The following is a 22,716-nucleotide window of genomic DNA, read 5'->3' as shown; positions in this document are numbered from 1 at the left end:
GCATAGCCGCGGTGTTCAGTTCCGATGGACAGCGAATACGCATGCTTTGGCTGGTGACTGATTACAAATGACCTTGTCGGCCTGAATGCTGTTCCAGAACAGGTCGAGGTTTGAATACTGAACAAGGTAATATACAACTTTTTATATTTGTTTTATTTACCAACCCGCAAGTAGCTGCCTCTCTCTTGCGGGTCTGGACGTATCCTAGAGAGCCGCTCTTGCTCCGCGGATCATTCCAGAGAACAAGCCGTCGACGCTCAGACGTTGCAAGGGTACGGGACTAAACCGTGGTCATTATCCTGCCGCGCTATCACCATCCACAGGCAGCCCGGTATCCGTGTCCATCATTTCCGTTCCATCCCTACAAGAAACATTAGCCATAGCTCAAACAGTCCTGAATTAACCACGGAAGAAAGCTCACCTGCAAGCGATTGGCGATATCACTGACGTACGACCCGGTAGCATCCTGGGGGTCATCCAGATCGTTGAAGTTGATGCTGCCCGAGTTGTAGCCACGCAGCACATTGTACGGGTTGCCGCCCGTGTTGGCACCGACATTGTCGTCGTTGAACCACTGGACGAGACCTCCGCCGGCGGCGGTGCCCTGCGTGCCGTCGACGATCATCTGGGTGATGCTGCCCTGCGGGTCGCTGGCGTCGAAGGAGGTTGAGCCGGCGTAGGCCTGCATCAGGCCGCAGTTCTCGACCCCGTTGTTGGTGCAGCCGACGTAGACGTTGCCGCTGGACTAATTGTGAGGAAACTCGGTTAGTAATCACGCTACAAATGGAAGCCCTGAGAGACAACATACCTCCTGCATCACAACAGCCAGAATCAATCTCGGATCGACCTTGGCATCGGCGGAGACCTCCACAATCGCGTTCCAGATATCGCCCTGGATGGGCCCGTCCTCGACCAAGGCCATCGACGTCTGCTGGTTCAGGTCGAACATCTCGGTGAAGCCCATCCAGTTCGCGAACGGGGGGAAGTTGGCCGCGGCTCCGCCAAAGCAGTAGTAGTACTCGGGGTCCTCGTAGGCTGTGGCGCCGTCGGTCAACGACGAACTATACCAGTTGAGCCCATTGCCGGTCACCGCAGGTCCATTGCTGCTGCTGCTGCCACTGCTGCCGCTGCTGCCGCTGCTACCACTGCTGCTGCTACCACCCGAGGAGGTCGCGCCATCCGCACTGTGAAGATAGGCCGCCACGACACCACCCCAACCACCCTGGTTAGCACTCTCCAGCGCCGCGTCGACCTTGTTCTCCTTCACGATATTGGTGATGGCCTTGACGTTCGTGCCGTACAGATAGACGCTGCCCTCGCTGGACAGAATGCGGATCGCATTCGCCTGGCAGTCGCCCGTGCAGCTGCCGCCGTGGTTGAAGAAGACCCAGACACCGCCGCCGTACAGGAACAGATTGCTCGATCCGCGGATGCGCTCGAAGAAGGCCATGCGGCAGCCGACGTCATCGGCGTCGCATTCGCTGAAGGTGGGGTCGCTGGCGATGAGGTTGTCGGTCCAGGGGGCGGGGGCGATGCCGGAGCTGGGGGCGCCCCAGCCCTGCCAGTAGGGGGTCTCGCTCTGCTGGAAGCTGCTGAGGACGTTGGAGGCGTACTCGAAGTTGTACTGGTACAGGGTGTTGTGCTCCATGGCGGTACCGACGAGCCAGGTGCCCTTGGTGGCCTCAACGAGCATGCCGCGGCCGGTCGAGACGGTGGTCGATTCCAGGTTGCCATCCAGGTTGTGGTCGGCCGTCCAGCCCCACATGTTCTCGATGTAGGCCGAGGAGGTCGCCGTCAGGTGGATCAGGCCCCATGCGGCCTTGCAGATGTCCGGGTTGCCGTAGCAGTTGGTCTGGACCTTGCTGCCGGCGGCGCCACCGATGCGGAAGTGCGAGTTCCACAAGCCCACGGCCCCCGGCGTCGAGCCCGCGATGTTGACCTCGACCAGCTTGCAGCCCTGCAGCACGTCCGCGACGGTGAAGAGCATATCCGAAATCTGGGCGGTGCCCACGTCGCCGGAGTTACCGATCTGGACCATGGTCGTGGGGGCATCGGGGTTGTAGAAGTTGCCGCCGGTGGCGCTGATGGCGGAGGCGTAGGCGTCGCCGATGATGATGGAGCCCGAGGGGATCAGGATGGTGTCGGTGACGATGTAGGTCCCGGCGGGGAAGTAGATGATCTTGCAGCCGGCGTACTGGGCCAGGATGGCGTTGATGTTGGCGGTGTCGTCCGTTGCGCCGTCGCCGTACACGGGGAGTCCGGAGACGCTCTTGATGTTGATGAACTGGCTGGCCGAGTACTGGGAGTAGGTGGGCGGGGCCATGGTGAAGTATTTGCCGTTGGAGTCGAGGAGGACGTCGGCGCGCGCCGTGGTCACGCTCAGCCCCTGCTCGTAGGCCGGGGTGGTTGCACCGCCGGAGTACAGGTTGCCGTGGACCCAGGTGTTGGTGACGGAGCCGGTCAGGACGGCGTTGCCGTTGAGCGAGACGGTGCTGCCGCTGTTGGTGCAGGCGACGTTGTCGAGGATGATGGAGTTCTGGGCGCTGCCGCCGGCGTTGGAGGAGATGATCATGTTGCCCAGGTAGTTGGCCGTGGAGTCGATCACCGTCAGGGAGCCGGAGATGCTGCTGGCGTCGATACCGGTGGCGCCGTTCTGGAGCGTACAGTCCTGGCAGACGAGCTCGAAGGCCCCGGCCTTGATACCGACGTTGGCGCCGTTGATGTTGATGCCCTTGAGGATCCACTGCTGGCCGCTCAGCTCCATGGCGATGGCACCGCCGTAGAAGGTCAGGTCATTCTGCGCAGGGGATGGTCAGCCTTGGGGCATTAGGGTTAGATCGGTGGTGGGACGCACCAGAATGATGTTACTGTTCGAATCATACTGACTCGTCACACCCACGTGGTTCGAGTTGTCGGGCATGTTGAAGACCACGTTGGTCAGCTGGGTCGCCTGCGAGACGGTCCAATCCAGCAAGGTGATGGCAGTCGAGGTGGAAACACTGGTCGAGTCGATAATCACGTTCTTGAACGCGATGTAGAAGTTAATGGTTCCGCCCAACTTGGGATCCTTTCCGTAGATAATGTGGTCGGTAGGGAAGTTGGCGCTGGCCTTGAGAGTGGGCGGATTCAACGCATCTCCCACAAAGACGGTGCCAACGTACAGCTGCAGGGGGCTGTCGAGTCGGTACGTGCCGGCGGGCAGGTATACCACGGCCGGCTGGCCGGTGGTGCCCATGGAGCCGCTGCTGCGGTCAGGGCCGTTGGAGGCTCCGGCTTCCTGGAGATCAGTACGTTGCATAAGCCGTTGCATGACAGGAACCGTACCTTTGATGGCATTCTGGATGGCGGTAGAGGCATCGGTGGCACCGGTGTTGTCGGCGCCATAGTCGGTGACGACGTTGCGGAAGACCTTGTAGTTGGCCTTGTAGGAGGAGTCGAGGAAGGAGGATTCGCCGTTATGAGTGATACTCTCATACCAGAAGGTGCTGGGGCTGTCCGGGGTGGGACCGCCGCAGCTGGCTCGCTTCTGGTGGGGATAAGTGAGGTTGCTGAGGTTGCCCCCGTGCGAGTGAGGGGAGACGGGGTTCCAGGGCTGCGCGGTCTTGTTCTGAATCAGAAAAGGAACGCCTGCCTTGACCGGAACATAGTCCGCTGAAGGAATCCACTGGTCGACATCGAAAGAACTGTAGTTAGTAGGAGAGATAAAAGACTGAGGTTGCGATTTCAAAAGAGAGCCAGCAGGAAGTGCTGTGGAAAGACAGGCAAAAGAAAGACTAGAGGTCAGAAGCCAGCTGAGCTTGGCCATGATGAACGAAGGACTGGGGGTAAAAGAATGACAGTTAATGACCCTGACTCCCATCTGAACTCATGGGTTGAGGATGCAGATTATATACTCGCAGCCCTACCGGTACGGTCCATCTAGGGTCCATCCAGGGTCCATCTCAGCTGAAGGACGATACGACCAGTTTCCCTTTGCAGGCAAGCTGAAGCTCTCACGGAACGCAGAATCTCCATGGTGGTCAGCTCATCTAACCCAGAGATTGGAGCAATGCGACATTGCAATCTCGGTTAACGACCGTGAGGGTTCTTCAGATGGTGTTTTCTTCATTAGCCCTGAGATCGCGTGCGGACTAGCGTGGAGCCGTGCGGATTGGACTGCAAGAGCGCCAATCAAGGTCGACCAGCCAGTTCGAGGCTGAACCGGGCTTTAGTCTTAATTTGTGCCTAGTCAGAGAGTCCAGTCTGGTTCTGGTAAGGTACGATCATGATTAGTATATGTCTGCCCCACTGCGTTGACCCCTTCAGCTCCCCCGTTGGATCCCGTTGGATTGTTCTGAAATTTGTGCATAGTTAGCTGTATGAGTTTAGTCACATTCATAATTCGTGATTAGTCTGCGGGCCCCACTTAGTTCAGGCCTCCTGCTCCCCCGTTGGGCTGCAGTGAGACACCCACAATCTAAGACTTCGTGTTGAAATTACCACCCGCCTGTCAATATCCTCGAGATGAAGCCCCCTGAGCGCCAACGGGCTCCTGGCAGCACCGGATGATACCCTGCCCGGAGCTTGAATCTACTCAGCCATGGCGAGTTGTATAACGTTGACTCAAGATGGTCGGGTGACTAATCGATGCAGGGCCTCAGATATTCGTCTGGCCCGTGCATACGAGCCTGGCCCCACTGCATCCCCTGGGTCAATCACTAGACAAGCATCGATCGAGATGAGTGGACTGGCGCTGAGGAAGTGGTATCCGCGTGGTGCCGGAAAGGAGAAAGGAGGTGCCTGCAGAAGACTCATGCCAGGGGTCCTGCCCGATTTTGCATAGTCAATCCCCACCAGGACACGAACGGGCTCTACAGGTCGAAGAATCACGTAAATTGGCACTTGGTCCGGAGGCAGGTTCTCCCTATTCGCTGTCGCTGTGCCAATGTCACCGGTTCGGGGAGAACCCTACATCAGACGCCCCTTACTGTGCTTTTTTATATCGAGAACAGCTGCAATAGTTGGGCACACAATCTCTGCCGGTTTTGTGATATTTTTTCTCACCAGGTGAAGAACACCAACCGCAGAACTAACATCCTGAAACACTGAGGCTGACAAGCACTGCAACCTGCCCCACGCAGTACCTGGCACATGGCCCGCCACACACGAGCGCCCGCTGCAGAACTCCCGACTTGGCATCACAACTCACTCTGCCCGAGCCTGGCGGGAAAAGGAAGTGTTGCGTCAGACATGCTTGTCTTTTCACCGGCAGCAGGATCACATATGATTGCCATCGGGTAGCCCGCCAAGCACAGTAGAAAAGAGGTTGTAGGCATTGGCAATACGAGAAGATAAATAGTGTACATAGCATTCACAAATTTCCAGGTCAGTGTAAAGTTGACTTTTGAATGATTGGTTGCTGTATTACGCTGCTGCAGAAAGTGCTGGGGGCTCAGCTTGATCGGTCCAAGCAATATATAACAGAACGGGCTGGTGGACAAACTTTCGACTGATTCACGGAGTCTTCTAGGAAAGATAAAATTTCATAGTTCCCGATGGTATAGATTTATAATTCACGGTGCTACCTTATGTATGAAATCATTATTTCGTATTGATTATGCTCATTTCATCGAAACATACATCTCAATTCATCCCGTCATGTCTGCCGCTACTCTCCCAGAGGGTAGCAATGCAGAACTTGTCCCGCTGCAATGTCATTAGTAACAGCCCCGAACTTACATAGAACAAGGAACCAAAGTCACTTACAATAGAAAGACGCATCCTTGCTAGCCAAGAAGACAAAGCTCGTCGCCACCTCGGAGGGCTGTCCCGGACGGCCCAGCGGCTTGCCGGACGCCCAGCCCTCCATGGACTCGGCATCTCTTGTGTCAATCTGGATGGGGGTGTATACGGAGCCGGGTCTGTCGCCACTATTAGTCAGAGGATGGATGACATCTGTGAAATAGTAGGGGCAAAACGTACGCGACCGCGTTGACCCGAATGCCCTTGGGCATGAGTTGCAGGGCCAGCGACCGGGTAAAGCCCACGATCGCTCCCTTGGTTGATGCGTAATCGACCATCGTGCCGGAGCCGCGGAAGGTGGTGACGGATGTGTTGTTGATAATCCTGCGGAGGATGGGTTAGCCTGCCAGAATCGTGCAGTTGCGATGGGAAACTAACGAATCTCCCTTGGACATATGCGGGAGTGCATATTTGGTGATGGCAATCATCTGCAAGATATTGGTGCGGAAGGTGTCCTCGACTTTGTCGAGATCAATCTCAGCCAGGTCCTTGCACATGTACTGCTTTGATGCGTTGTTCACGAGAACGTTGATGTGCTTGAACCTACAAGAGCAGGTCAGCTGTGTTAGTCCCGTAGTGTGAGGAAGATAGACTGAGGCCAGCATACTTGCTCACATGTTCCTCCACGGCCTTCTTGCACGTTTCATTCTTCCGCAGGTCGCCCGGGACCAGGAGACAACTGCGCCCTTCCTTCTCGACCAGTTTCTTCGTGTGTTCTGCATCTTCCTGTTCCTCGGGCAGATATACGATGGTGATGTCGGCCCCTTCGCGGGCCATCAATGCAGCGACCGACCGACCGATTCCGGAGCTGGATCAGTTGGTCAGTATGGCACACTTGCACCGGTGGGAAGACTCACTCTCCGCCCGTGATCAGGACCTTCTTGTCCTTGAGCTTGTTGGAGCCGGTGTATTCGACGAAGCCCTCGCTGCCTTCCAGTTTGGTGGACTCGCTGGATGGCGCCATCTCCTTCTCCAGACTATTCGATGTGTTAGCCCCTGCTGTGCTCCATTGCTTGCAAACGTGGAAACGTACCCCGGCTTGCTCTGAGCCTGTTTTGCCTGCGGGGGCTGGAAGGTGCCATCTTTGCCCATTTGCGACGACATGATTCGGTTTTTCAGGGGTATGTGTGCGAGAGATAGCTACCTTATACCGAGGAAGGTGGTTTGACAATTTCGCCAGGACAAGTCGAGGGTGGAAACCCGGTTTTATATGGCAGGCCCCGACTACCACATCATTCAGTCATGCATGCGTCATAGTGCTCGAGCTGTCTGGCCAGGTGCGCGGGGCAGAGGAGGGCTTGGTGCGATAAGCGCCATGTTTTGTGGTCGGTCTTGCGTCTGGCCCGAGCTGTATGAGATGAGTCCCGAGCATGCAGCTTCTCCTGCGCCTGAGCAGTGTTGTTGAGGTGGTATGGGGTGAATGACGTTGCTGCCCTGTGAATGGCGGACATGAAGAAATTATACCGCAGATCAAGGGTCACTGACTAAGCTATGCAGAGATAGTCACGTGGTGCTGCTCGGCCATCGTGGTCAAAAGCTCTCACCGCTCTCGGCCCCCGGGGCAAAATCCCCGCTTACGCCGAGTTATTCTCGGCCTCGACCCGGTCGGTCCCGTTGCGGCGTGGCTCCTGCCTCAGGCTGGCGTTGACCCGGATCTGGATATTCACTGGGCAATGTAATCGGGTCTCTAGGTACATCGAGAACTTATTAGCCTTTACCTGTTTTAAATGTTCTCAGTATGCCGTCTATAGATATAAGAGCGATATGGAGAAATTATAAATGCCCCGTACGTAGTACTCTATTCTATGTAGAAGCTAGGCTCTCCGCCTAAGCTAAGTCGATAATTCTAGTATCCTTCAAGCACACCGTAAACTAATTGGATGTCTTGAAATTCCTTTCATTCGAGCGGCGAAACACTGTCAAAATGCGTATTGAGATAAAGAACTATTGATTTGTATCCAGTCTTCTACATCGCTTCATCACTCCAAATAAGTGAGTGTCAACATAGGTCCCGAGGACTCCAGGCAAACCAGACCCTCTAGTTAAGCTTGAACTGGGCCTGGTCCTTGTCGATCGCACTCAACTCCTTGTTACTCTCCAGCTCCTGCAGTCTGCCGTTCAGCTTGGCCGTGATGAGCATGATGGCCGTCCCGCTCAGCGGCAACCACAGCGGCACCTTCTCGCCGCGGGCCGCCACCTGATACAACACCTGCGCCACCTGCTCAGGCTGCACCCCGACGCCCGCCTCCAGCCCCTTCTTCACAAACACCTCGAGCTGTCTGGCCGGCAGATCGGGCGCGGCGTAGGCCTCGTGCGGCGTGATGTGCTTCTTGCTGGTGGTCTCGAAGTTGGTCTTGACGGCGCCGGGCTCGACGATGCAGAAGTTGACTTCCTACAGTCAGCACCCCCACTCTCCCTTATCATTCCAGAGGCCCGGGTAAGAGACACATACTGTTCCAATCAGGGTGCACCTCCCGTGCCACCGACTCAGTCCACCCCTCGACTGCGAACTTGCTGGCGTGGTAGAAGGCATGGCCCGGGAAGGCGCACACGCCCGCCACGGAGGAGACGTTGAAGATGAGCCCACCGCGGCGCGTGGGCGACTGCCGCATCACCGCCACAGCCTTGAGGGCGACGCGCACCGTCCCGAAGAAGTTGGTCTCGAACTCGTCGTGCATCTCCGCCTCGGTCACGGCCTCGCTGTCTCCGGACAGCGGGTAGCCTGCATTGTTGACCAGCACATCGACGTAGTAGCTGTCCCCGAAGTGGGCTGCCGCGGCCTCGAAGGCGGCGTCCACCGCCTCGGGGGAGGTCACGTCCAGTGCGAGCTTGAGGATCGAGGGGTTGTCGTCGGGCAGGTAGGAGAGGCTGGCAGGGTTGCGGGCGGTCGCGATGAGGCGGTGGCCGCGTTGAGCGGCGACGTGCGTGGCCAGCGCGCGGCCGATACCGCTGGAGCAGCCGGTTACTGTGCGTGTCAGTGGGTGGTGTTTGGATTTTGGGGGTGGGGAGGCATACTGAACCAGGTTGCATCGGCGGGGAGCTGGTAGGGCTTGGTGTTGACGGGGTTCATCTTGTTGAGTGGACGATGGAGCAATGCAATGGGAGGTGAATGGGGAAGTGTTGATGAGAATGAGAATGATAGTGCTTCATGCTGGACGATCCCAGGCTTTATACCTGGCCATCTGAAGCTTGCTTGCGGAGTTCATTCTCAGATTTGCTCCGCCGCGCGCCCGAGCTGTGATGTGACCCCCCAGCCAAGCTGCATTAATGGGCGCTAATCGGTGTTTAGTGAGGGGAAAGTTGATTGCAATGCTAGGCTGTTGCGGATTAGGGCTGGTGTTGTCGGGCTTAGCGGTCGGAGTTACCCCGCCCGTCGGTCGGATGGTTGAGCGTCTCTACAGACATTCGGCGGTTTTCAATGGTGACTCGGATGGTTTTGGCTGCTGTAGAATCGTTGTTCATTGGTGCACCAAGTCTGTTGATGTCATGGTATGCTGCAGATTTACTATCAAGTAGATCATAGGCTTGTAGGTGGTAGTTAGTGGGTGGGAAGCTAAGTCGGCCTGTATAGCCCCAACGTCACACGTGGCTCGCAGGGAAAGCAATTCAAGAGGGGTATTGTATCTTTGTCCTTTCATTATCTTCATCTTTCTGAAGTAAACCGATGGGTTCATGGTTGCCTAGTAGCTACCCCGCTTTTTGCTGAGGGTACGCATGCTCTGGAAGCAGTTTTATGAGAGGCAGCTGAAGACGAGACACCTTATTGCCTCTACGGTGCATGGAATAGGATTCGAAATCTAAGCTAGGAGGCATTGGCACCGAACTAATCTCCAGATCGATCTCGCAGTCAATAACCAGGGTCAACCTGCGATAGAACAGCCTTGTCGTCAGGATCCACGGCAATCAACATTGTATCAACCCCAACAAAGCCATTGACTCGCTGTGCCAGCATGTCTACCACCCAATCCATACGAGGCTAGCAGAGTTAAACAGGGTCCAGCTATGCCATGGTAGGTGGCTTGCACCGACACGAGCGTGTAAGCCCTCAGTTGGCTGAAGCACCGAATAGGACTTCTTAGGACGGCTTGGACAGCTTTAGCCTCACAGTTGTCAGTGCATTACAGAGTCATTGCAGGATTGGAATTAAGCTTGCGACGGCCCATTGATCGCCATGAGGTCATGCAGTCTTCCCTCTAGTCGTCGATCACCACCTCCCCTTCCTTCTGGTCTACAACGAGGAATCCTTCAGAAGTTGGAAGTTGCATGAGAGGGCACTATTGTGCTGTCATTCTCTCCGCACCAGCTCTGACATCTCAGTTGCTTGGAACAGGTTCCAATTCATCGTGAGAATTGTATCTTGCAGAGTACAGTACAAGGTGGTATTGTATTCCCTCGGAGACAGAGAGGGAGCCAGCCGATCGACGCCGAGGCGGGAGCTAATTCTGATCGCCGGGTCGCCTGAAGTGCCCCTATTCTCGTATCGCTGCCGATTCCGGAGTAGTAATGGGCCCGATGTACGAGGAATCCCTTAATTGAGTTAGCAATGATCCAATCTCTGTGTACAGAGGGTATCCAGACTATCACATCATTAGAAGAAGCTGGAGCGGGAGCGACCGTGCGGCCGGCTGATCCGCACACTAAATTCGAATGATCGCTTTCTTCAGACGATAGTGATTCTAGCCAACGCCCCGTGTCTTTGAAACAGCGAAGAAGAAGGCCCACTGCAATCCATGGGCGAACTCAAAGAGGGTTATCAGAGGATCTCTCGACGCCTTGTATGCATTGTCCTCCATTCTGGGGCTGGATCATGCCTCTAGTCCCAAGCCACTAAAGCCAAGGGTTCGTCTGCCCCCTCTGCAACATCGATTTCAGTTTGGTGGCTGGATCCCCCGCTTTAGTGCTGACTCGGGGAAGCATTCACTTTCGTCATGAGTCCTTGTGCTGCTGCAAAGTCGGAGACGTAGTGGCAAAGATATGAGTACCGCGAAGATAGGGTTCCCTCATCTGTTCACGGGCTGGCCGGGATACTTGCCTGTTTGCTGGTATGTCCACGTACTTTGGTTGTAATGAACCCCCCCTCACACCAGGAGGGATTATAGCAACCGCGATAGGAGTTCATACTGGCTTATGTCGGCTGTAGTTACCCCATCGGAGTATCGAGAGCCCTTGACTGAGTGGTTATCAATCTCGTCGCCTGCAGAGGACAGCGTCGATCAGAACTCCGCATGCAATGTGGTGCTGGAGGAAAGAAAAGCAAAGTCAGAACAGATTGTCCCATAGTCTGAGCCTGTAGGGCTGCTGGTATTGTAGTCGAGGTATAAGAATCAGCAGCGATGGTACATTGAACATTGACGATAGACCGTGACACTGCACTTAAGGTTGACTGATCGATACTGTATGCACCCTTCCCAATGTCGGACTCCAACAACCCCCCCAAACGAGCCGCCTGTGATCGCTGCAGGACGCAGAAGCTGCGTTGCGTTCGTGCCCCCGGCCACCCCGCCGACTCGTGCATTCGATGCATTCGATCTCAGATGGAATGTGTAACCAGTTCATCCAAGCGGCCGGGTCGACCCAGAAACTCGACCACCGCTTCGCGACAGACCACTGGCTCGACTCGATCGAAATGTAACAATGATGATATGCACAGCCCGCGCAATCCGAGTCCATCCCTTCCCACGGTGGATCTCAACGCTCTGACCAGCGTGGACGAGTGGTTCAACCTCGAACTGCTAGACGCCGACTACGAGATGAGCCATGCTCCGTGGAACTCCATCGACGCTGGGTTCCCCATCGATGGCAGTGCGACCATCCAGACCATGTCCTCTCCATCAACACCGCCGGATGGACCCTCACCAGCAGCCTTACTCAATGATCCGATGATAGAGACCAGCCCGACCGAGAATCTCCCGCTCCTGCAGCTCGAGCCCATCAACCCGGGCTTGCTGCCGCTGTTTGGCGACCAGCTGCCCCCTCCGACCTTCGACCACGGTCTGCACCTCTCTGTGCTCCAGCGAGAACTCTCCAAACAACTCTTCACCCTGCGGTCGATGCCATGGGACATGACCAAAGCCATGTGGCTGACCTGCCTCCACGAAGCCGGCGGCTGCGAGTCCTCCACTCACCCTAGCCCACCGGATCTCCAGATCACCACCACCAACCCACTCGCCAAAATTGCACACACGACTGCGGACTTTGCTCAATTTCTCCGGTCAATCCAAGCCTCTCCCTCGTCAGAAATCACGAACAGCCGCCACCTAGCTACCAAGACCCCTGCCAGCAGCAACACCGCCACCGCCCTAGCATTCACCCACCCGCGCCTCAGCATCGCCGACCTCCTCACCATCCTCAGCTGCCACCTGCTTACGATCTCCATCTACGATGCCATCTTCGGCCACTTCATCGAGCAGGCCCGGCTGAACCCCACAGCCCTCACGCTGGCGACGCAAGCGGCCCCCAAGCTGTTTCTCGGTGGTATCGCTGTCCCCCCCGGCTTGGGCATGCTGAGTCACCTACTGTACTGTCTGACAGGGAGTCAGCTGCGGCCGATCGAGATGCTACTCGGCCTGCCGGAGGAGTTCTGTCTCTCGTCACTGCGGACGGGGTGGGATGACACGGAACACAAGCCGGAGGGGCTGTTCAGTGGACCCAGTGGGCAGTTGCTGTTCTCGACGTTGATGCAGGTGGAGTTGGATGCTGGGAATGCCGGGGGTGGGCGGGAGAGAGGCGGACTGGGGGTGATAGAGGCGTTGAGGGGGAAGATGAGGCGGGTAAGGTGTCTGGATTGACTCGGGATACAGAGCCCGGTTGTTGTGACATCTAGTGTTCTGATTATATGGGAGCTATAGGAGTTCAAGGAGCGAGGGTGTACATAGCATTACTTCAAAATAGGTTGGTCGGAATCCTAGTGGTAGGAATGTGCCTTTCCGATTTGACTGCAGGTCTTCGGGACACGACCCTGGAGGAGCGGATATCTACATGGGTATTTCATTATAGTCTATGTACCTCTGTTTATGCGTGCAGTAACGCATAGGGCATTGTATTGAGTCCATTGGAGCAGGGTCTCTGAGTCGGTCGCAGGATAATTCTTGGCTACCAGCAAACACTACATGTTGTAACCCAAGCATCGAGTTCTGCCAGACCAAAGTCTTGTCGAAGGAGTGGCTGGAGGGGTCTGTGTCTCTGGGACTCTTTTCCGAGGCGAGTAACTTTCCTTTTGAATAGGTCACTCTTGTGGCTTTCACTAATCAGCTATTAAATTTCACCTTGTTATGCTCGACTTAGGGTCTACTCCAAGCGATCGGGTTCTACCATCTGCTCTAGACCGTGGTAATCTTCAGCACCCCTGGCCACTGGTCACCGCACGGACTCGATTCGGTGATTTCGCCCATTCGTCGGGACCCCACTCATTAGCTGCCATGCTTGCTTTTTCTGAGGATTTCCCTTTCGGGTAAATGTGACGCGCATCGCGAAAGGCCCAATGGAGACCATCAGTCCATCCCGGGTGCAGTAGTGTGCGGTAGCGCAGTAGTCTACAGGAGCCTGCAAGAGTTTGCAGGAATCTACATGCACCTCCTCGTCACCGCACCAGAAGCAGATAAAGCGTGCAGCCATTCCGTGGTTGCAGTCCCGATCGATAGTGTGGATTAGGGCTGTGCGACCCCGGACTTAGCGGCGGAGGTACTGGCGGGACTGTCGATCTTCGGCAATTTCCACCGCGCGCCGGGGCTGCAGGCCGCCAAATGCCTTCTGGGAGGTGGCTGTTGCCCACCGAGCTGATTGAGGGGTCCTACAAGTCCAGGGTCTGCTGTGAGGTTTGGATGCCTGTTAGGGGCTAGGGGTTTCTGCCCAATGCTTTTCTGCGTCTCTATCCCTTGGACCCTGATTCCAGTTCTCCTTTATACCATAACCCTTTCATTCTTACTATATCCTACATTCACTCGCATTCGCGCATCTTAACTCACCACCTGATAACTCTAACCAGAACGTGCGAAATGGACAACGTTCAATCCTCGCCATGGACCAGACCAGCTCCCACGGAGTCGGAGTCGGAGCTGCATCACCCGCTGCCGGATGAGAAAGAGGACGGTTTGGCTGGCGCTGGTGACAGTCAGAGGGCGCTGGGGAGCGCAACGACGGCCGATGAAAGCCACGAGTACATCACGGGCCTCAGACTCTTCGCTGTCCTGGCCAGTGTCACTCTCGCGGCGTTTCTGATGCTGCTTGATGGGTCGATTATCGGGGTGGTAGGTTGCCGTCGCCAGATTGCATCTACACCTCAGAACACATACTGATCGTTGCACATCGACGCATGCTTCCAGGCCATTCCCAACATCACGAGTCAGTTTCATTCGCTGGACGATGTGGGCTGGTACACGGCGGCCTACCAGTTGGCGAGTGCCGCGTTGCAGCCGCTGTCGGGCAAGGTGTACACCTTCTACAATACTAAGGTCGGGAGATTGTCAAGAGGAGTCATGGGGTAGAAGCTGACGGTCCTCCAGTGGTCGTATTTGTTCTTCTTCGGGGTTTTCGAGCTGGGCTCCCTCATCTGCGGACTGGCCAACTCCTCGTCCATGCTGATCGGAGGGCGAGCGATCGCTGGAATGGGGAGTTCGGGGCTGTTGAACGGGGGAATGACCATCATTGCTGGCTCGGTGCCGCTGGAGAAACGGCCAAGTGAGTTAGTTAGTCGGCATTTGGAGTGAGAATTATCGCTAACAATACCTCAGTCTACACCGGAATCTACCTTGGCAGTAAGTCACCTCTCTCTGGATCGGGTAGAGGACAATCAGCTCAACAATTCCAGTCTCGCAGGTCGGCATCATCTGCGGCCCCTTGATCGGCGGAGCGCTCACCCAGTACACAACCTGGCGATGGTGTATGTACCTTTCGACATCCCCCGGTGCAACCGTTCTGACCATGACCAGGCTTCTACATCAACCTCCCCGTCGGCGCCGTGACTGCCGTCCTCCTCCTCTTCATGCACGTCCCCGAACTCACCACCAAAGCCCCCTTCTCGCTGGCTCTGGTCCGCCGCACCCTCCCAGATCTCGACCTCCTCGGGTTCGCCCTCTTCGCCCCGGCCGCCATCATGGTGCTGCTGGCCCTCCAGTACGGCGGAAACGACTACAGCTGGGACAGCTCGGTGGTGATCGGACTGTTCTGCGGCGCCGGGGCGACGGCCATCGTGTTTGCGCAGTGGGAGAAGCGCATGGGCGAGCGGGCGATGATCCCGACCTCCATGGTCAGCGCGCGCATCGTCTACTCCAGCGCGATCAACGGCGGGATGCTGGTGGCGTCCATCCTGGTGGCGGCGCAGTACCTGCCCATCTACTTCCAGGGAGTGCGTGAGTACGGGCCCGCCATGAGCGGGGTGAACACCCTGCCGGGCATCTTGAGTCAGTTGCTCATGGTCATTCTTTCAGGGGCTTTCGGTACGTCCATAACCTACTCCAAATCTTGCAGCTGGGTAGGTTGAAAAGCGTCTGACGGCATGCAGTGCAGAAGCTGGGGTACTACCTTCCCTTCGCTGCGGCCGGCAGCGCCATCAGCGCCGTCGGCAACGGTCTTGTCACAATGTTTGCCCCTTCGACCCCAACAGGCAAGTGGATTGGGTATCAGATCGTGCTGGGCAGTGGGCGCGGGATTGGGATGCAGATGGTACGCTACCCTTGTATAATTCACACCCTGCTACAGCACACAACACCTCTTTCGCTGCCATCCAGACACCAAGCTAACAAAGTGCAGGGCATCATCGCCATCCAGAACCACCTCTCCGTCCACCTGATCTCCATCGGCATCGCCTTCATGATCTTCTGCCAGAACTTCGCCGGCGCCGTGTTCGTCGTCGTGGCAGAGGTGATCTTCCGGCAGCAGCTCGTCAAGGAGATCCGGCTGCATGCGCCCCAGGTCTCGGTGGACGCGGCCCTGGCCGCTGGGGCGAGCGCAAGCTCCGTCCGGGCGTTGGTGCCGGAGGGTAGTGGCAGCAGCGCGGAGCTGGAGGGGGTGTTGTTGGCGTTTGCGAATAGTCTGGATAAGGTGTTTTACCTGCTGATGGCGTGCTGTTTGACGGGGTTTGTGGCGGCGTTTGGGATGGGGTGGGTGGATGTGAGGAAGAAGAAGACGATTGGTGAGGGGGAGGAGGAAGGAAAGTAGGGCTAGCTGATACGATGGCTGTGGACAGCTGGTGCTGGGGTCGTTGTTTTGTCAAATCCCCCTGGTTTGGCAAATTTTTGTTTGTCTTCGAAAGAACATCTCTTTTCATTTCCTTTCGATTCTTGTCGATTACATATTATACTATCTTGATGGCACCAGAACAGAGACAAGCGTAATTGTCAAACAAAATAGCGAGCCCACACTTTCATTCTGGATATCATTCCCCATGCTTTTTGTTCGCCCGTGCAGAGCGCAATTGGTTTTCCGCCTCCCCTCTCAGAAAGAATATCAATTCATAGAACTCGATCAAGGACCCGACTGAGAAGCCTAGAAATGCACCCCGTGCACCTGCTGCTTCATCTTCTTGACATCGATGTTCTTCCAGAAGAAGCACGACGACCAGGTGATCAGATACAGACACGTCGCCGTGATCAGCATCAGCCGCTGGGTCTCGCCGTAGGCCGAGTCGATGGCGTCGCGGGTGGCGGTGCCTCGGGCGTAGGACTGCTGCACGTCCAGCGAGCCGTAGATCGTCGCCCAGTCGGCCTGCGCGGACGCGGGCAGCAGCGACCGCAGCTTCACGGGGAAAATGCCCGTCCACATGGCGACAGCCACCGTCCCGCCCAGGGCGCTGCCGATGCTGGCGACGACGCCCTCGATCGCCAGGATGGCTGGGATGTTGCGCTGCGCCGACACGGCCATGACCGTCATCTGCTCGCAGATGACCAGGGTGCCACCCCCAAAGGCCACGAAGATCTGGCACATGACGATATATCCAATGTTCACGTCGGGCTGGCGGAACTTGATCATCAGGCCCACACCCAGAATGGTCAGCGGCACGCCGAAGCAGATGGCCCAGTACTTCAGGCGGCCCTGGTAGCGCAGGATGGCGCCGAAGACCAGGCACCAGAAGCACGAGCCGATCGTGTAGATGTTCGAGATGTAGGTGGCCTGGGTGACGGTCTGGTTGAAGACGACCTGCAGCAGGCTGTAGAAGTAGCTGTCCCAGATGTACCAGGCCAGGTAGAGGGAGACGACCATGGAGAAGGTGAAGACGACGGTGCGGTCCTGGATCAGCGCCCAGGGCATGAACTGCACGGGGGCCCAGAAGCGCTCCCACACCACGAAGGCCAGGATCAGCAGGGCGCCGATGATGATGAAGCAGATGATTAGTGGCGAGTGCCACTCGTGGGCCTGGTACGAGTACAGGTTGAAGGCCAGCAGGAAGAGCGAGAAGCCCGTCGCGATGATGAGCAGCCCCACCACGTCGAACTCGATGGCGTAGTGGACGATCGACTGCGCCAGCGTGCGCCCGCTGCGCTCGCGTTTCTCCGTCAGCCCCATCCGCTCGGCCTTCTTCTGGATGTAGTACCACAGGCCCCACAGCGGGGCGCAGACGATGGGCATGATGATGGCGAACACCCCGAAGCCCCAGCGGTAGCCGATGCCTCCGGGGGCGACGATGCGGTCGGCCGCGTACCCGTAGATCCAGGGAGTGATCAGGTACGGTGACGAGGCGTAGGCGATCCAGAACGCCCGGTTCTTTAGGGCGGTCGTGTCGGCGATAAAGATCGTCATCGAGAAGTCGATGCAGCTGAACCCGATCTGGTAGAAGACCTGCGCCGCGCAGTAGGTCTGCACGTTCTTGCATGCCGCCATCATCACCAGCCCTAGCGTCAGCGAGCCCACCGCGACGGCGAAGGCCTGCGGTCGGCCCCAGATGTCCATGAGCTTCGCGTAGGGGAACTTGACCATCGCGGAGATCAACGAGGCGATGACCGAGGTCAGACCTGTCAGGGAGTGCAGAGCGAAGCCGCTGTAGATGTAGGGGGACAGGGAGCCGAGGAGGCCGGAGCTGAAGTATTCGAGGAAGTTGACGATCCAAGCCCTAAGAGGGGGTTTAGGTCAGTGGGGGATGTTTCAGAGCGAGTGATCGGAGACGTACAGGATGTAGGCTGCAATCAGGGTGTTCCTCGTCCAGGCTTGGGTGCTCGCCTGCGCCTTCTGGGTACCCGACTGCGCTTTGTCGTCGATGATTGTATCATCCTGCGAGGAGCGATCGGTCTCCTGTGCTTGGTCAATGGGGTGCTTCGACTCTGCAGTTGTCTCGAGATCAAGGGCCCCAGTCTCAGACTGTGCCTCGACAGCGCCCTTGGCTGCGAAGGGGTTGATGAAGCGGTTCCGGAGAGCCATGGTGGTGGTTGTCAGGACCAAATGTCACGAACAGCAATGCAGGCTGGGACGGGCCTCAACCTCTACTTATACTTTGGTTGCCACATGGTCCCGGACAGGTGGTCCGATGACCGGAAAACAAATTTCCCTGCAGTATTGCTAGGCCGAATGAATTTAACCTGGGAGCATGACTCGAGGCATGGACTAAGGAAAGAAGGGTGCAACAGAGAACCGGATAACCCGACTGCAACAGCGACAGCAGTCATCCTGACCACGCTGGCTTGGCAATTAATGAAGGAGTGGCTCTACTGGCCCCCAAAGGGCCCAAACCAAGGAGGAAGGCGAGTGCCAAGAGGGTTCAAGCAAGGGCAAGAGGGGGCGCGGAGCCTTATCAGATTATCTGATTGATTGACTAGATTGATTAGATTGATCTTTGGCTCGTGTCGAGTTCCATTTTGGGCCTTAGCGCCTTAGCGCCTTCATTCCTTCCGGTCAATTTTCCCCCTCCGGGTTTTCTCCGAGTCATGAATGGCCGCGTTGGATTGCGTCCACGAGCCTCATGGCCGGTTGACTTTGCTCAGAGTTTGCGCTACTAACACACTTGACTCGGTGAAGTTTAGCCTGGTGGCGTGGGGAAAATTCTACCGTTGCGTGAGAAGGCTTGTCCTGGTGAATTGCCTGCAATGGCTATGGTTAGAGCATTCATGGGATGACTCGGTCATTTTCTGTGCTGCGGAGGGTTCTAAGGACGTCCTGGGAGTATAGAGCATTCGACGGGGGGGGGAATATTGTGAGTGTGATTCCGATTGAACCGGTGCAGCACTGCTTGGTAACCAGGACGGGGAACCCTAGAAAACCCTGACGGATCAGATGATTCCAAATTCACACAAGCTTATCAGCAAGCCCCACCCTGCGCATTCCATACTAACTAACATTTCTCCTGTGGGGATCGTGCGTGAGAGGCCTGTCTCGCCCTTCCTAGCTTCGGCTGAATTATCCTTGAGTGGATGAAAGCCAGTTGGGAGAGATGGTTCGACCAGGATTTGTCATGGAGTGCCCTATATGTAGTAGGGCGGCGACTGATGGAACCAGCTTGCATTTCTACTGGCCGTACTGCCAATATTATCTTCTGAGCTATAGAATACATGTATCATTGGGGACAGAATTACACCCTTGAACACGGCATCATCTACACTCCACCCTAATCGTCCGCATCGATATCCTCCGTTCGAGTCTTCAGAACATACCGCGGATTCTCAGACTGAGGATCCTTCTCTCGTTCCACCGTAAGCTTGAATAGCTGCTCGAGGAATCGCTCCATCTTTATCTCTTCTTTGGAACGAGAGGCCCGTCCGAGGTTCTGCAGCCATGTAATCCGCGAGAGAAGATAATAAACGGTGGCGATGACGATGATCACCCCGATCGAAAACCCCCACACCACGATCACCGTCACGATGCTCGTCGGGCCCTCAGAGAAAGTGGCCGGGTCGGAAGGGCTCGTCTGCTCGAATGCGCCCCCCGTGAGCCACCCAAACACACAGAAGAGGGTGGCGATGATGTCCACTCCTAGAATGGCGCCCACCAGCTGCCAGGAAGGCCACGTATGGGCCTCTCGCGTGACGAAAATCAGCCAATTCTCGGTCAACGCCACTTCCAGGAACAGAATGCCCTGTGGGTGTCCCCAGTTCTCGATAATCCCCCCATTCGATAGGAACATTGTGCCTCGCATGATCCACGTGCCGGCTGCCAGCAGCACACCGAGTACCACCGAGATCACCCAGATGCGTGGCAGCTGCCACTCAACCGGCCGTGGCTCATAGTGTGCATGATCGTATGCCACTGCAATAGTGGCCAGGTCTGCAAATAGAGCCAAGAACACAATCAAGTCCGCCCGGATGGTTTCCTCGATCGCGAGCATGGAGGTGGCCAGGTAGATTTCGAGATGCAAGCAGAGGGCAATCCGATATTGCACGTATGCTTTCATTCGCTGGAAGATTTGCCTCGACACTTTGATTGCATCCACAATCGTATTCAGACCGGGTGCCAGAAAGACAATGTCTGCGGCTGCCTGGGCTGCCTCGGTGGCGCCTTCAACAGCAATTCCGCAGTCGGATTTCTTCATGGAAGGGGCATCGTTTACTCCATCGCCCGTCATCGCAGTCAAATGGCCTCGCTTTTGCAACAACTCGACTACCTGATATTTATGCTCCGGAAAAACCTCTGCAAAGCCGTTGGCCCGCTCCACCAGATCATGATGGGGCGACCCAATCAATCGTTCGGAGTTGTATACCTCGGTCCCCAGGGCAAGCATCTTACACGTCTCTTTCGCGATGGCGGTCGAGTCTCCAGTCAGCATTTTAACAGATAACCCCAAGTTCTGCGCTTCCGCAATTGTCTGCGCGGTGTCCTCGCGCGGCGGGTCAAACATAGGATAAAGTCCCAGGAACTGCCATTCCTTGTCACCTTCTTTAACAGCGACGGCCAAACAGCGAAACCCGCGAAGCGCAAACTCTTGGGCCTTGTTCTTGTATTGCTCGGCTTCGGCTTTGGGACAGCCTGCGAGCTTGATGATCGCCTTCGGCGCCCCCTTCGCACAGATGTACCGCACCCCCTCACACGTGCAGGTTGTGGTGATGCGCTTCGACACCGGGTCGAATGGGGTGAAGTTCTCCGTGACCCACGGACGAGACAGCATCTCACGCGCTTTGGGATACCGGCGCAGCGCAAGCAAGGTCACCCGGTCGATTGGATCGAGATTGCGCGTATTGTGCGAGGATGCAATGGCGGCAACCGCAAACATCCAATTCACATCCACTCCGTCCGCGACGTAGGGCTCGCGTACCGACAGCTTGTTAGCCGTCAGAGTGCCGGTCTTATCCGTACAGAGTACATCCACGCCGGCCAACGACTCGATCGCGGTCAGCTTCTGCACCACGGCCTTCTTGCGGGCGAGGAAAGCAGCGCCCACGGCCAGTGTGGTCGTGGTCACCACGGGCAGTCCTACCGGCACTCCGACGATCAGCAGAATCAATGTCCAGTATAGGAGGTTGTTGTCGTCATCTTCGGGGGTGGCGATACGGAGGTGGCGGTAAAAGCCGCCAATCCATGCCACAAGAATCCAGAACATCACCAACACCAGCAGTGTGGTCCCGATGGAGTCCATCACGGCTTTGAAGTGGCCCTGGTCTTTGGCAGTTTGGACCAGCGATGCGGTTCTCCCCACGAAGGAGTCTTTCGCCGAGGCGGTTACCATGGCATACGCTTTGCCTTTCTTGCAGCTGGTGGTGTAGTAACAGATATCGCCCATGAATTTGTCGACCTAATTAAAGGTTAGAGGATACGTTCATCATGCAGTGTTTGGGTGATAGTTCGGGGGACTTACTGCGAGAGATTCGCCGGTGATCGCCGACTGGTCTGCGGCAACGATCGCTTTTTCAGTATGCTTGTGCTCATCGTCGCTGCTTTCTCCCTCCTCATGCAGAGGGTCTTCTCCCTCTTGCGCCATCTTTTCTCGGTATACAGCAAAGGTATCGGGCTCGCTATAGTCACAGATCAACCGTGCTTCCGCAGGGATGACATTGCCTTCCTCCAGAATGAGCTATATTCCAGTCAGCCATGTATTCGTGGTGATGCATCAGTAGGGAGAGTATGCTTACAATGTCACCCACGACTACCTCACGAGCCAAGATCTCTCTCTCTTCTCCATCTCGCACCACCGTTGCCTTCATGGCGAGGTCACCCTTCAGGCTGGCGACCACATCCGCGGCCTGCTTTTCTTGATACCACCCAACGATCGCGTTCAGCATGAGGATCCCAATGATCACGCCAAAATCGATCCAGTCACGTAGGCCAGCCGCGAGGAATAGGGCGAGTTCCATCACTAACGGTGTTTCCTTAGCACAAGCAGAACTCCGGCACAAGCAGGGATTGATGAGCACCTACCATACAGAATCGGGCCCCGGAAGTAAGCGATGAACTGAAGCAGCTTGTTAGGGCTCTCACTAGCCAGTTCGTTCCATCCGCACTTCTTGCGCCGTCCATCGACCTCGGCTTCAGATAGACCCGACGAAATGTCCGTATCCAGCCACTCTGAGGGAGTCTGGAAGGGCCCGCCACTCTTCTCGTCTGTGCTGTCGCGGGACCGCTGCCAGAATTTCCACCAGGGTGGGTGCGAAGCGGGCTCGGCAGAGCCCTTGTCGCTTGCCGACGCGGCATGACTGGCGGTGGTCGTGGTGGAGATGAAGCGATTGAGGGCAGTGTATTCCGATAGATCAGTGGACGGCTGGTGACCGTTGGGCAGCTCGCTTCTGTGGTCTTCCATCGTTGCTGGTCTGCGCTATCTGGTCGAGCCTTGACTTGTGCCTGGGAGCATAGGGACTCGGCTCTTGATTCCGCTTTATAACATTAAACGAATCCTACCTGCATGTCGAATGAAGTCATTCCTACGGCTTTGGTCTACTGAAGAATCTTCATCTTGAGCCACTCCTCAAATTGTGTCATGTAGCTTGTGAGATTTGGCCTTGGATAGACCAGAGCCCAAACGGGTAGAACGGGTAGAGCGGCTGCACTCCCAATTCGCCTCTCTGAACAGTGTCAGCTAAGCCCTAG

General features: G+C 56.4%; 8 protein-coding genes across 8 annotated transcripts; 2 read left to right on the top strand and 6 right to left on the bottom strand.

Annotated features, from left to right (window-relative positions):
- Window positions 1-650: 650 nt before the first annotated feature.
- Window positions 651-3,016, bottom strand: exg9 (putative exo-beta-1,3-glucanase). Its single transcript, XM_025647367.1, has one exon. It carries the CDS (start codon window positions 2,762-2,764, stop codon window positions 773-775), a length of 1,992 nt encoding a protein of 663 aa, XP_025504219.1. The 5' UTR covers window positions 2,765-3,016; the 3' UTR covers window positions 651-772.
- Window positions 3,017-4,945: 1,929 nt separating this feature from the next.
- On the bottom strand, window positions 4,946-5,468 carry BO66DRAFT_86911 (uncharacterized protein). Its single transcript, XM_025653666.1, has one exon. The coding sequence runs from the start codon at window positions 5,348-5,350 to the stop codon at window positions 5,069-5,071; it is 282 nt and encodes a 93-aa protein (XP_025504218.1). The 5' UTR covers window positions 5,351-5,468; the 3' UTR covers window positions 4,946-5,068.
- Window positions 5,469-5,562: 94 nt separating this feature from the next.
- Window positions 5,563-7,188, bottom strand: BO66DRAFT_391866 (oxidoreductase, short-chain dehydrogenase/reductase family). The gene is made up of 7 exons (XM_025647366.1): window positions 6,815-7,188; window positions 6,639-6,758; window positions 6,389-6,589; window positions 6,160-6,324; window positions 5,962-6,105; window positions 5,746-5,900; window positions 5,563-5,685 (listed from the first exon to the last, which is right to left on the bottom strand). Exons 1-7 carry the CDS (start codon window positions 6,883-6,885, stop codon window positions 5,648-5,650), a joined length of 894 nt encoding a protein of 297 aa, XP_025504217.1. The 5' UTR covers window positions 6,886-7,188; the 3' UTR covers window positions 5,563-5,647.
- A 495-nt stretch (window positions 7,189-7,683) lies between these two features.
- Window positions 7,684-8,851, bottom strand: BO66DRAFT_374095 (NAD(P)-binding protein; the record flags this gene model as incomplete). Its single annotated transcript, XM_025645578.1, has 3 exons — window positions 7,684-8,169; window positions 8,234-8,746; window positions 8,797-8,851. The coding sequence occupies 3 exons, from the start codon at window positions 8,849-8,851 to the stop codon at window positions 7,820-7,822; spliced, it is 918 nt and encodes a 305-aa protein (XP_025504216.1). The 3' UTR covers window positions 7,684-7,819.
- Window positions 8,852-11,192: 2,341 nt separating this feature from the next.
- On the top strand, window positions 11,193-12,569 carry BO66DRAFT_451303 (Zn(II)2Cys6 transcription factor domain-containing protein; the record flags this gene model as incomplete). The annotated part of the gene is made up of 1 exon (XM_025651864.1): window positions 11,193-12,569. One exon carries the CDS (start codon window positions 11,193-11,195, stop codon window positions 12,567-12,569), a length of 1,377 nt encoding a protein of 458 aa, XP_025504215.1.
- Window positions 12,570-13,674: 1,105 nt separating this feature from the next.
- BO66DRAFT_374092 (MDR family MFS transporter) lies at window positions 13,675-15,936 on the top strand (the record flags this gene model as incomplete). Its single annotated transcript, XM_025645577.1, has 8 exons — window positions 13,675-14,027; window positions 14,103-14,231; window positions 14,283-14,457; window positions 14,511-14,534; window positions 14,588-14,659; window positions 14,709-15,215; window positions 15,281-15,441; window positions 15,529-15,936. The coding sequence occupies exons 1-8, from the start codon at window positions 13,776-13,778 to the stop codon at window positions 15,934-15,936; spliced, it is 1,728 nt and encodes a 575-aa protein (XP_025504214.1). The 5' UTR covers window positions 13,675-13,775.
- A 268-nt stretch (window positions 15,937-16,204) lies between these two features.
- BO66DRAFT_451299 (MFS transporter) lies at window positions 16,205-18,129 on the bottom strand (the record flags this gene model as incomplete). Its single annotated transcript, XM_025651863.1, has 2 exons — window positions 16,205-17,824; window positions 17,882-18,129. The coding sequence occupies 2 exons, from the start codon at window positions 18,127-18,129 to the stop codon at window positions 16,264-16,266; spliced, it is 1,809 nt and encodes a 602-aa protein (XP_025504213.1). The 3' UTR covers window positions 16,205-16,263.
- Window positions 18,130-19,309: 1,180 nt separating this feature from the next.
- Window positions 19,310-22,429, bottom strand: BO66DRAFT_451297 (plasma-membrane proton-e; the record flags this gene model as incomplete). Its single annotated transcript, XM_025651862.1, has 4 exons — window positions 19,310-21,427; window positions 21,491-21,706; window positions 21,765-21,988; window positions 22,051-22,429. 4 exons carry the CDS (start codon window positions 22,427-22,429, stop codon window positions 19,310-19,312), a joined length of 2,937 nt encoding a protein of 978 aa, XP_025504212.1.
- Window positions 22,430-22,716: the final 287 nt, after the last annotated feature.

Source organism: Aspergillus aculeatinus (assembly GCF_003184765.1).
Source record: "Aspergillus aculeatinus CBS 121060 unplaced genomic scaffold BO66scaffold_23, whole genome shotgun sequence".
Classification (NCBI taxonomy): Eukaryota; Fungi; Ascomycota; class Eurotiomycetes; order Eurotiales; family Aspergillaceae; genus Aspergillus; species Aspergillus aculeatinus.
Note: the sequence above shows the minus strand (reverse complement) of the source record. Positions and strands in the feature narration are given on the sequence as shown.